Source organism: Lineus longissimus, chromosome 13, assembly GCF_910592395.1.
Source record: "Lineus longissimus chromosome 13, tnLinLong1.2, whole genome shotgun sequence".
NCBI classification, from domain to species: Eukaryota; Metazoa; Nemertea; class Pilidiophora; order Heteronemertea; family Lineidae; genus Lineus; species Lineus longissimus.
Window position 1 is genome coordinate 4750096 of NC_088320.1, and position 12392 is coordinate 4762487.

Sequence of the window (12392 nt, forward strand, 5' to 3'; positions counted from 1 at the left end):
TTCATTTACCGCATAGAGATATTAGACATTGCATACGGCAGAATCAGCTCAAATTTTGTTGTGGTGTACCGTAAAGTGAGGCATGCGATATACAGCAAATTAACACGTTTTTCTTCAGTGGTATGGGCGGAGGCAACAGAGGCAATACCGCTGGAACTTCAGTATGCCATTTGTAGGTACTATGTATTTCTGAAGAATCACTTTTTATCTTTCTTCTCGTCTTTCATTTATAAGATACATTATTGCCAGTTTGAGGTTATAGTGTGCACACGTTGTGTTTTTTTGGGGATCGTATGATTCGGGTGTTTGATTTTGAAGATGTTAAGTGCCAATTAAATGTAGTTTCAGACCCTCCATCATCCGGGATACATTTACGAAACACATCATACATCTATTATCCTTCTGGTGACAACAACCAAATACTGAATAAGGAAGTCGTCTTTTACATACCCTGATACTCAATGTCGTAAGCCTTGGCGTTCACCTTTACTGGAGAGATAGAAAACAAAATAATATTTAAGGGGCAGGCATCTTATCACCCTAAGTGACTGGTTCCGGCACACAGGACCACGAAAACCTCGTAAAAATGCACTCACATGAATAATTTACTTCTGTGCGGACAGTTACTGCAGACCATTTTTATCTGTGTTTGCAATACTCAATTTTATATTTTCTCTCTCCATTGAGTTGGGAGTAACTACCAAAAATTAAAAACTGACTTCGTTAAAACTACTTACACCATGCAAAAAACTTGTTGACATCATTGACTGAAAATATAGATAAGTAGATATTGAATAAGTTGTATTGCATTTATGTAGCAAAATCGGCGATTACTATCAAAAAGTTATGATGATAAAAATAAATGGTTAGAATAGTTATTCTTTATTGTTAAAGTTATTTTGAAATTATGACTTACATTATGCTACGAGTGATTCTATTGGTACAATATAATCTTTTATTGACCATACAATTATTACTAGCAAAATCTTAGCCACCAATTTCCAGTAGAATTTTTTTGTTAATTTGAGATTGCCAAACAGCACTGTTTGAATTCAGAGTGTATTTCAATACCCTTAGTTAACAATGTGGTACTTAATGTTCGGAACAACGCTGTGTGTGCACGCTGCATGTTCTAGGGTGTTTACCTTCACAGAATTTCCCCACGGTCTTGGTACCGCTTGGACAGTGACCTCTAAACATACTAATACCAAATCGCTGACCCACGGAGAATTGGTTGGACGTGGTCGTTGTCGTGGTGGTGACTGAAATTACATGTTTTGTTCGAACATTGACAGACTGAGCGTAAACTCGACAAGCATTCATACCCAGGTCGAAATATATCAATAATATAGTCAGTGAGAGTCCTCTTCTGTCTCAACGTGAAATTTTGATCTGCACTAACACACCGAATACAATATAATGATTGTGATAAAAGAATTACTCGCGGCAAATCAGGTATAACTTATTTTATATCATGTACGTGAACTCATCACCTGAAGTTCCATTGCCACCTTTAACTGAAATAAAATGAAAAATTGACAGGCGAACACAACAAAAGATAGGCACGTGCAATGCAGTTGATAAATTCATCACACCACTTATAAAACCGTTGAATTATTCTTGGACCAGCAAAGTGCACTTAAATGCATAGTACTTCATTAGAACTCATCAATTCAAAGAGCAACATCGATGTTTACAAGATTATTTTGAAAAGGTAATAAGAATCCTGACACCCCTGATGGGTAGACATTGCTTTAGAATAAGCTAAAAATGAGCCCATGATAGTCCCGAAAAAAAAAACGGCAGTAAGCATTAGCCTCAACGGAACAGTTCGTGCAAAATCAGCTGATCGAGGTCTGAATTTGGGTCCACCCACCAAAAGCTTTGCTATCTCATGAAAAGTACGCACGACATAGCAGGGTGGTCAAACGTGATTCATAAGGCTTGATTGTGGCTGCAGAATGTCCCAGGTACAGTCACAAATCAAGAAGCCAATCACGTTACAGTTCATACAAACATACCAGCAGGCTCCTTAATTTCCTCAGATTTCTCAGATTCCTCAGATTTCTCTGGTTCCTCAGCACTCTCAACTGCGGTAAAAAATGAAAATCAACTGAAGGCAGGCTTAAATTGGCAAACTATAAAGCCGGTTTCACAATATGCTGCTTCATTTACCGCATAGAGATATTAGACATTGCATACGGCAGAATCAGCTCAAATTTTGTTGTGGTGCACCGTAAAGTGAGGCATGCGATATACAGCAAATTAACACGTTTTTCTTCAGTGGTATGGGCGAAGGCAACACAGGCAATACCGCTGGAACTTCAGTATGCCATTTGTAGGTACTATGTATTTCTGAAGAATCACTTTTTATATTTCTTCTCGTCTTTCATTTATAAGATACATTATTGCCAGTTTGAGGTTATAGTGTGCACACGTTGTGTTTTTTTGGGGATCGTATGATTCGGGTGTTTGATTTTGAAGATGTTAAGTGCCAATTAAATGTCGTTTCAGACCCTCCATCATCCGGGATACATTTACGAAACACATCATACATCTATTATCCTTCTGGTGACAACAACCGAATACTGAATAAGGAAGTCGTCTTTTACATACCCTGATACTCAATGTCGTAAGCCTTGGCGTTCACCTTTACTGGAGAGATAGAAAACAAAATAATATTTAAGGGGCAGGCATTTTATCACCCTAAGTGACTTGATCCGGCACACAGGACCATGAAAACCTCGTAAAAATGCACTCACATGAATAATTTACTTCTGTGCGGACAGTTACTGCAGACCATTTTTATCTGTGTTTGCAATACTCAATTTTATATTTTCTCTCTCCATTGAGTTGGGAGTAACTATCAAAAATTAAAAACTGACTTCGTTAAAACTACTTACACCATGCAAGAAACTTGTTGACATCATTGACTGAAAATATAGATCAGTAAATATTGAATAAGTTGTATAGCATTTATGTGGCAAAATCGGCGATTCCTATCAAAAAGTTATGATGATAAAAATAAATGGTTAGAATAGTTATTCTTTATTGTTAAAGTTATTTTGAAATTATGACTTACGTAATGCTACGAGTGATTCTATTGGTACAATATAATCTTTTATTGACCCATACAATTATTACTAGCAAAATCTTAGCCACCAATTTCCAGTAGAATTTTTTTGGTTAATTTGAGATTGCCAAACAGCACTGTTTGAATTCAGAGTGTATTTCAATACCCTTAGTTAACAATGTGGTACTTAATGTTCGGAACAACGCTGTGTGTGCACGCTGCATGTTCTAGGGTGTTTACCTTCACAGAATTTCCCCACGGTCTTGGTACCGCTTGGACAGTGACCTCTAAACATACTAATACCAAATCGCTGACCCACGGAGAATTGGTTGGACGTGGTCGTTGTCGTGGTGGTGACTGAAATTACATGTTTTGTTCGAACATTGACAGACTGAGCGTAAACTCGACAAGCATTCATACCCAGGTCGAAATATATCAATAATATAGTCAGTGAGAGTCCTCTTCTGTCTCAACGTGAAATTTTGATCTGCACTAACACACCGAATACAATATAATGATTGTGATAAAAGAATTACTCGCGGCAAATCAGGTATAACTTATTTTACATCATGTACGTGAACTCATCACCTGAATTTCCATTGCCACCTTTAACTGCAATAAAATGAAAAATTGACAGGCGAACACAACAAAAGATAGGCAAGTGCAATGCAGTTGATAAATTCATCACACTACTTATAAAACCGTTGAATTATTCTTGGACCAGCAAAGTGCACTTAAATGCATAGTACTTTATTAGAACTCATCAATTCAAAGAGGAACATCGATGATTACAAGATTATTTTGAAAAGGTAATAAGAATCCTGACACCCATGATGGGTAGACATTGCTTTAGAATAAGCTAAAAATTAGCCCATGATAGTCCCGAAAAAAACGGCAATAAGCATTAGCCTCAACGGAACGTTCGTGCAAAATCAGCTGATCGAGGTCTGAATTTGGGTCCACCCACCAAAAGCTTAGCTATCTCATGCAAAGTACGCACGTCATAGCAGGGTGGTCAAACGTGATTTATAAGGCTTGATTGTGGCTGCGGAATATCCCAGGTACAGTTACAAATCAAGAAGCCAATCACGTTACAGTTCATACAAACATACCAGCAGGCTCCTTAATTTCCTCAGATTTCTCAGATTCCTCAGATTTCTCTGGTTCCTCAGCACTCTCAACTGCGGTAAAAAATGAAAATCAACTGAAGGCAGGCTTAAATTGGCAAACTATAAAGCCGGTTTCACAATATGCTGCTTCGTTTACCGCATAGAGATATTAGACATTGCATACGGCAGAATCAGCTCAAATTTTGTTGTGGTGCACCGTAAAGTGAGGCATGCGATATACAGCAAATTAACACGTTTTTCTTCAGTGGTATGGGTGAAGGCAACAGAGGCAATACCGCTGGAACTTCAGTATGCCATTTGTAGGTACTATGTATTTCTGAAGAATCACTTTTTATCTTTCTTCTCGTCTTTCATTTATAAGATACATTATGGCCAGTTTGAGGTTATAGTGTGCACACGTTGTTTTTTCTTTGGGATCGTATGATTCGAGTATTTGCTTTTGAAGATGTTAAGTGCCAATTAAATGTCGTTTCAGACCCTCCATCATCCGGGATACAGTTACGAAACACATCATACATCTGTTATCCTTCTGGTGACGACAACCGAATACTGAATAAGGAAGTCGTCTTTTACATACCCTGATACTCAATGTTGTAAGCCTTGGCGTTCACCTTTACTGGAGAGAGAAAACAAAATAATATTTAAGGGGCAGGCATTTTATCACCCTAAGTGACTTGATCCGGCACACAGGACCATGAAATACTCGTAAAAATGCACTCACACGAATAATTTACTTCTGTGCGGACAATTATTGCAGACCACCTGTGTTTGCAATATTCATTTTTATATTTTCTCTCTCCATTGAGTTGGGAGTAATTATCAAAAATTAAAAACTGACTTCGTTAAAACTGCTTACACCATGCAAGAAACTTGTTGACATCATTTTCTGAAAATATGGATAAGTAGATATTGAATAAGTTGTATTGCATTTATGTAGCAAAATCGGCGATTCCTAACAAAAAGTTATGATGATAAAAATAAATGATTAGAATAGTTATTCTTTATTGTTAAAGTTATTTTGAAATTATGACTTACATTATGCTACGAGTGATTCTATTGGTACAATATAATCTTTTATTGACCATACAATTATTACTAGCAAAATCTTAGCCACCAATTTCCAGTAGATTTTTTTTGGTTAATTTGAGATTGCCAAACAGCACTGTTTGAATTCAGAGTGTATTTCAATACCCTCAGTTAACAATGTGGTACTTAATGTTCGGAACAACGCTGTGTGCACACGCTGCATGTTCTAGGGTGTTTACCTTCACAGAATTTCCCCACGGTCTTGGTACCGCTTGGACAGTGACCTCTAAACATACTAATACCAAATCGCTGACCCACGGAGAATTGGTTGGACGTGGTCGTTGTCGTGGTGGTGACTGAAATTACATGTTTTGTTCGAATATTGACCGACTGAGCGTAAACTCGACAAGCATTCATACCCAGGTCGAAAATATCGATAATATAGTCAGAGAGAGTCCTCTTCTGTCTCAACGTGAAATTTTGATCTGCACTAACACACCGAATACAATATAATGATTGTGATCAAAGAATTACTCTCGGCAAATCAGGTATAACTTATTTTACATCATGTACGTGAACTCATCACCTGAATTTCCATTGCCACCTTTAACTGCAATAAAATGAAAAATTGACAGGCGAACACAACAAAAGATAGGCACGTGCAATGCAGTTGATAAATTCATCACACCACTTATAAAACCGTTGAATTATTCTTGGACCAGCAAAGTGCACTTAAATGCATAGTACTTCATTAGAACTCATCAATTCAAAGAGGAACATCGATGTTTACAAGATTATTGGGAAAAGGTAATAAGATTCCTGACACCCCAGATGGGTAGACATTGCTTTAGAATAAGCTAAAAATGAGCCCATAATAGTCCCGAAAAAAACGGCAATAAGCATTATCTTCAACGGAACGTTCGTGCAAAATCAGCTGATCGAGGTCTGAATTTGGGTCTACCCACCAAAAGCTTAGCTATCTAATGCAAAGTACGCACGTCATAGCAGGGTGGTCAAACGTGATTCATAAGGCTTGATTGTGGCTGCGGAATGTCCCAGGTACAGTTACAAATCAAGAAGCCAATCACGTTACAGTTCATACAAACATACCAGCAGGCTCCTTAATTTCCTCAGATTTCTCAGATTCCTCAGATTTCTCTGGTTCCTCAGCACTCTCAACTGCGGTAGAAAATGAAAATCAACTGAAGGCAGGCTTAAATTGGCAAACTATAAAGTCGGTTTCACAATATGCTGCTTCATTTACCGCATAGAGATATTAGACATTGCATACGGAAGAATCAGCTCAAATTTTGTTGTGGTGCACCATAAAGTGAGGCATGCGATATACAGCAAATTAACACGTTTTTCTTCAGTGGTATGGGCGAAGGCAACGGAGGCAATACCGCTGGAAGTTCAGTATGCCATTTGTAGGTACATGTACTATGTATTTCTGAAGAATCGCTTTTTATCTTTCTTCTCGTCTTTCATTTATAAGATACATTATGGCCAGTTTGAGGTTATAGTGTGCACACGTTGTTTTTTCTTTGGGATCGTATGATTCGAGTATTTGCTTTTGAAGATGTTAAGTGCCAATTAAATGTCGTTTCAGACCCTCCATCATCCGGGATACAGTTACGAAACACATCATACATCTATTATCCTTCTGGTGACGACAACCGAATACTGAATAAGGAAGTCGTCTTTTACATACCCTGATACTCAATGTCGTAAGCCTTGGCGTTCACCTTTACTGGAGACAGAAAACAAAATAATATTTAAGGGGCAGGCATTTTATCACCCTAAGTGACTTGATCCGGCACACAGGACCATGAAAACCTCGTAAAAATGCACTCACACGAATAATTTATTTCTGTGCGGACAGTTATTGCAGACCATTCTTATCTGTGTTTGCAATATTCATTTTTATATTTCCTCTCTCCATTGAGTTGGGAGTAATTATCAAAAATTAAAAACTGACTTCGTTAAAACTACTTACACCATGCAAGAAACTTGTCGACATCATTGACTGAAAATATAGATAAGTAGATATTGAATAAGTTGTATTGCATTTATGTAGCAAAATCGGCGATTCCTATCAAAAAGTTATGATGATAAAAATAAATGGTTAGAATATTAATTATTTCTTTATTGTTAAAGTTATTTTGAAATTATGACTTACATTATGCTACGAGTGATTCTATTGGTACAATATAATGTTTTATTGACCCATACAATTATTACTAGCAAAATCTTAGCCACCAATTTCCAGTAGAATTGTTTTGGTTAATTTGAGATTGCCAAACAGCACTGTTTGAATTCAGAGTGTATTTCAATACCCTTAGTTAACAATGTGGTACTTAATGTTCGGAACAACGCTGTGTGTGAACGCTGCATGTTCTAGGGTGCTTACCTTCACAGAATTTTCCCACGGTCTTGGTACCGCTTGGACAGTGACCTCTAAACATACTAATACCAAATCGCTGGCCCACGGAGAATTGGTTGGACGTGGTCGTTGTCGTAGTGGTGACTGAAATTACATGTTTTGTTCGAACATTGACAGACTGAGCGTAAACTCGACAAGCATTCATATCCAGGTCGAAAATATCGATAATATAGTCAGTGAGAGTCCTCTTCTGTCTCAACGTGAAATTATGATTTGCACTAACACACCGAATACAATATAATGATTGTGATAAAAGAATTACTCGCGGCAAATCAGGTATAACTTATTTTACATCATGTACGTGAACTCATCACCTGAATTTCCATTGCCACCTTTAACTGCAATAAAAGGAAAAATTGACAGGCGAACACAACAAAAGATAGGCACGTGCAATGCAGTTGATAAATTCATCACACCACTTATAAAACCGTTGAATTATTCTTGGACCAGCAAAGTGCACTTAAATGCATAGTACTTTATTAGAACTCATGGATTCAGAGAGGAACATCGATGTTTACAAGATTATTTTGAAAAGGTAATAAGAATCCTGACACCCCAGATGGGTAGACATTGCTTTAGAATAAGCTAAAAATGAGCCCATAATAGTCCCGAAAAAAACGGCAATAAGCATTATCCTCAACGGAACGTTCGTGCAAAATCAGCTGATCGAGGTCTGAATTTGGGTCTACCCACCAAAAGCTTAGCTATCTAATGCAAAGTACGCACGTCATAGCAGGGTGGTCAAACGTGATTCATAAGGCTTGATTGTGGCTGCGGAATGTCCCAGGTACAGTTACAAATCAAGAAGCCAATCACGTTACAGTTCATACAAACATACCAGCAGGCTCCTTAATTTCCTCAGATTTCTCAGATTCCTCAGATTTCTCTGGTTCCTCAGCACTCTCAACTGCGGTAAAAAATGAAAATCAACTGAAGGCAGGCTTAAATTGGCAAACTATAAAGCCGGTTTCACAATATTATGCTGCTTCATTTACCGCATAGAGATATTAGACATTGCATACGGCAGAATCAGCTCAAATTTCGTTGTGGTGCACCATAAAGTGAGGCATGCGATATACAGCAAATTAACACGTTTTTCTTCAGTGGTATGGGCGAAGGCCGGCAACAGAGGCAATACCGCTGGAAGTTCAGTATGCCATTTGTAGGTACATGTACTATGTACTTCTGAAGAATCGCTTTTTATCTTTCTTCTCGTCTTTCATTTATAAGATACATTATGGCCAGTTTGAGGTTATAGTGTGCACACGTTGTTTTTTCTTTGGGATCGTATGATTCGAGTATTTGCTTTTGAAGATGTTAAGTGCCAATTAAATGTCGTTTCAGACCCTCCATCATCCGGGATACAGTTACGAAACACATCATACATCTATTATCCTTCTGGTGACAACAACCGAATACTGAATAAGAAAGTCGTCTTTTACATACCCTGATAGTCAATATCGTAAGCCTTGGCGTTCACCTTTACTGGAGAGAGAAAACAAAATAATATTTAAGGGGCAGGCATTTTATCACCCTAAGTGACTTGATCCAGCACACAGGACCATGAAAACCTCGTAAAAATACACTCACATGAATAATTTACTTCTGTGCGGACAGTTATTGCAGACCATTCGTATCCGCGTTTGCAATATTCATTTTTATATTTTCTCTCTCCATTGAGTTGGGAGTAATTATCAAAAATTAAAAACTGATTTCGTTAAAACTACTTACACCATGCAAGAAACTTGTTGACATCATTGACTGAAAATATAGATAAGTAAATATTGAATAAGTTGTATTGCATTTATGTAGCAAAATCGGCGATTCCTATCAAAAAGTTATGATGATAAAAATAAAGATGGTTAGAATAGTTATTATTTATTGTTAAAGTTATTTTGAAATTATGACTTACATTATGCTACGAGTGATTCTATTGGTACAATATAATCTTTTATTGACCCATACAATTATTACTAGCAAAATCTTAACCACCAATTTCCAGTAGAATTTTTTTGGTTAATTTGAGATTGCCAAACAGCACTGTTTGAATTCAGAGTGTATTTCAATACCCTTAGTTAACAATGTGGTACTTAATGTTCGGAACAACGCTGTGTGTGCACGCTGCATGTTCTAGGGTGTTTACCTTCACAGAATTTCCCCACGGTCTTGGTACCGCTTGGACAGTGACCTCTAAACATACCAATACCAAATCGCTGGCCCACGGAGAATTGGTTGGACGTGGTCGTTGTCGTGGTGGTGACTGAAAATACATGTTTTGTTCGAACATTGACAGACTGAGCGTAAACTCGACAAGCATTCATACCCAGGTCGAAAATATCGATAATATTCTCATGAGGGATTAGCTAAGGTCTTTTTGTTAATTCTTATGAGATTTTTATGAGACAAATCTTTACATTCATGGTTTAGATTTTAACTGAGACTCTTCAAATTTTCTTACAAAAATTTTATAGAATTCTTACAAGGAGAGAATACAAGAATCTTACATAGATATTGCAAGAATCTTATGAAACAAAAAAGGTCTGAACTAAATCGTTTTGGGATTGTCGACTTGGTTAAATCAATAGACCAATACACTAGAACGTTTTTAGTAGCATGCTGTGATGTTACAATTTTGCCCGGAATTGAACACACTTTATAAATCTTCACGATTTTTTCTTGGCCTTTAGAACAAAGTTGTAAGAAGTGGCAACACCATTTTATACAATAAGTTTTTACACCGTAAAAACCTAACGCTTATCACGCAGTCTTTCGTCACATGCCTCTGCTATTTTCTTTGCTTCTCGTAAAGACAATTCATTGCTGAATATGTTACAATTTGGTCGTGGATTTCTTACCAATTGGAAGCCTTTCAACTGAAAATGACGACACGAAAAGTTTGTTTACAGATTATCATCTGAAGAGCAACTTCGATTGTTACCATGATTACTATACACAATTATTGTTCTCACCTTTGGGGAATTATACATGGTGACTTCTTTTACGAACATTTTAAGTAGGTCATAGTTTATCGTTGATTGTTTGGTAATGCGATATGATAATGTTGAGCTAGGAAGTTGTCAGTTCTCCGGTGGTACGGGTTATTGGATGCAGTTCCAGCCAGAGTGGGCGTACTTTTGAAAGAGTGACACTCATCTCACTTGAATATATAGGTAGCTTCATTGTACTTACAGTCTATATGGTAGGATTTCGCGTGTTCTTTCACTGTTTAGTAGAAATCAACATATGGTTAGAAAGAAGTTACTCTGATATAATCCTGGTGAGCTGGTGTCTCTACCAGGATGTTTCTTATACAAATAGTTCTGGCATACGAAGTCATGCGAATTTGTTCAAAAATACCTGTGAAGGATAGAAAGAATACACCGCGCCGTGAATGTCATTGGAATTGACGAAATAACTTTTATATATATATATTAGATTATCGATGTCCAAAACGAGAAGAACCTATGTCAAATACCAAATACAGTGAACTGAAACGATGAAAATGAAATATTCCACTGTACTTACACCAAGTGATGAAAAACTGATAGTGAGTAACTGCAATTGAAAGCATTTACGACGTTAATTACATGCAGGCGGTACTGCTCTCAGAACTTTCTAGTAGCATAATGCACTTACGGCTAGCGGGAGGCTTCTCTCGTGGATCGAAGGACAGTTTAATAGACCCCCTTGGTTATCAAATGTCAGTTTCACTTTATCTGGTCACTTTTTGGCACCAACAACAATTAATTTGAACGTGTATACCTATAATCGTCTCATGACTCGACGAATGCTAACAATGGACAATTCACGAAAATAAGTACAAAAAAACCATTACTTCATATATTATTCTGCCAGTGAAATAATTCAATTTCAAAAATCAATACTATGTTTAATACTCACTTTCACAGGCGTCTCCAACTGTCTTTGTTCCTTTAGGACACGATGTCAGTCCCTTGAAGACAGATGTCAAGTCAAATTTACCCCCTGCAATAATAAAACTAGCATGATAAACAGTGAGTTCAAAACAAAAAGAATAGAAACAGAAAACACCAATTTTAAGAAAGCTAAGATATGAGAAAGCTAGTAATTGATGTTATGGCTATATAGGTGAAATAATAAGAAAGTTAGCGTTTGATAAAAGCGACTTCGCACAGTTGCACTAATTTTTCATAATCACTGACGGCATCGTTTTCGTAAACTTGAGCTGACATATCGATTACTTACAACTATGTAAACGTGACCTTTTTTCAGACACGATAAAAGGGAGATGACTGTTCACAAAAATATGAATTATGTATTGAGTAAAATACCTTTCTTAAGGTTGGACTTTGTTAGTTTCGTTGGGGCTGTAGCTAGATAGGAAAGAGGCATCATTTACATTATAAGGTTAAAAAAGAACAACTACAAAAGAACTGCCGGTGTTGAATTGAGTGTTTTACGCGGTTTGTCGATCTGCTTTTGGATATAGTCTTTGAAATCATTGCATGTACGACTAAAAGACTCCATATATTTACTAACAGTCTTACTTCATCATTATCTTACGACATTGGGAGAAAGCAGGATGATTACATGTGATTGGTTTCGAGGACCCGATGGCCAAATTTCTTGTTAAAAATTCCTTCACAGTGAAAAATCGAGCTAATAAAATATTTGGGATTCGTGAAAATTTCAAGAAGAAATTAACTGATCACAAATATGTTTTAGCTGCCTTTGATATTTC

The 12392-nt window shown here is 37.0% G+C and overlaps 1 protein-coding gene across 1 annotated transcript in view; it reads right to left on the reverse strand.

Moving 5' to 3' along the window:
• Positions 1-12392, reverse strand: part of LOC135497657 (uncharacterized) — a 53201-nt gene that overhangs the window by 12261 nt on the left and 28548 nt on the right. Inside the window, exons 52-76 of the mRNA XM_064787490.1 lie at positions 11983-12024; positions 11573-11656; positions 11198-11227; positions 10862-10894; positions 10528-10545; positions 9816-9932; positions 9404-9433; positions 9119-9157; positions 8511-8579; positions 7987-8010; positions 7640-7756; positions 7226-7255; positions 6941-6979; positions 6340-6408; positions 5469-5585; positions 5060-5089; positions 4781-4819; positions 4186-4254; positions 3314-3430; positions 2904-2933; positions 2617-2655; positions 2022-2090; positions 1146-1262; positions 738-767; positions 451-489 (exon numbers count right to left, since the gene is read on the reverse strand). Coding sequence (XP_064643560.1) covers positions 451-489; positions 738-767; positions 1146-1262; positions 2022-2090; positions 2617-2655; positions 2904-2933; positions 3314-3430; positions 4186-4254; positions 4781-4819; positions 5060-5089; positions 5469-5585; positions 6340-6408; positions 6941-6979; positions 7226-7255; positions 7640-7756; positions 7987-8010; positions 8511-8579; positions 9119-9157; positions 9404-9433; positions 9816-9932; positions 10528-10545; positions 10862-10894; positions 11198-11227; positions 11573-11656; positions 11983-12024 — 1437 coding nt within the window. The remainder of the gene's footprint in view (positions 1-450; positions 490-737; positions 768-1145; positions 1263-2021; positions 2091-2616; positions 2656-2903; positions 2934-3313; positions 3431-4185; positions 4255-4780; positions 4820-5059; positions 5090-5468; positions 5586-6339; positions 6409-6940; positions 6980-7225; positions 7256-7639; positions 7757-7986; positions 8011-8510; positions 8580-9118; positions 9158-9403; positions 9434-9815; positions 9933-10527; positions 10546-10861; positions 10895-11197; positions 11228-11572; positions 11657-11982; positions 12025-12392) is intronic.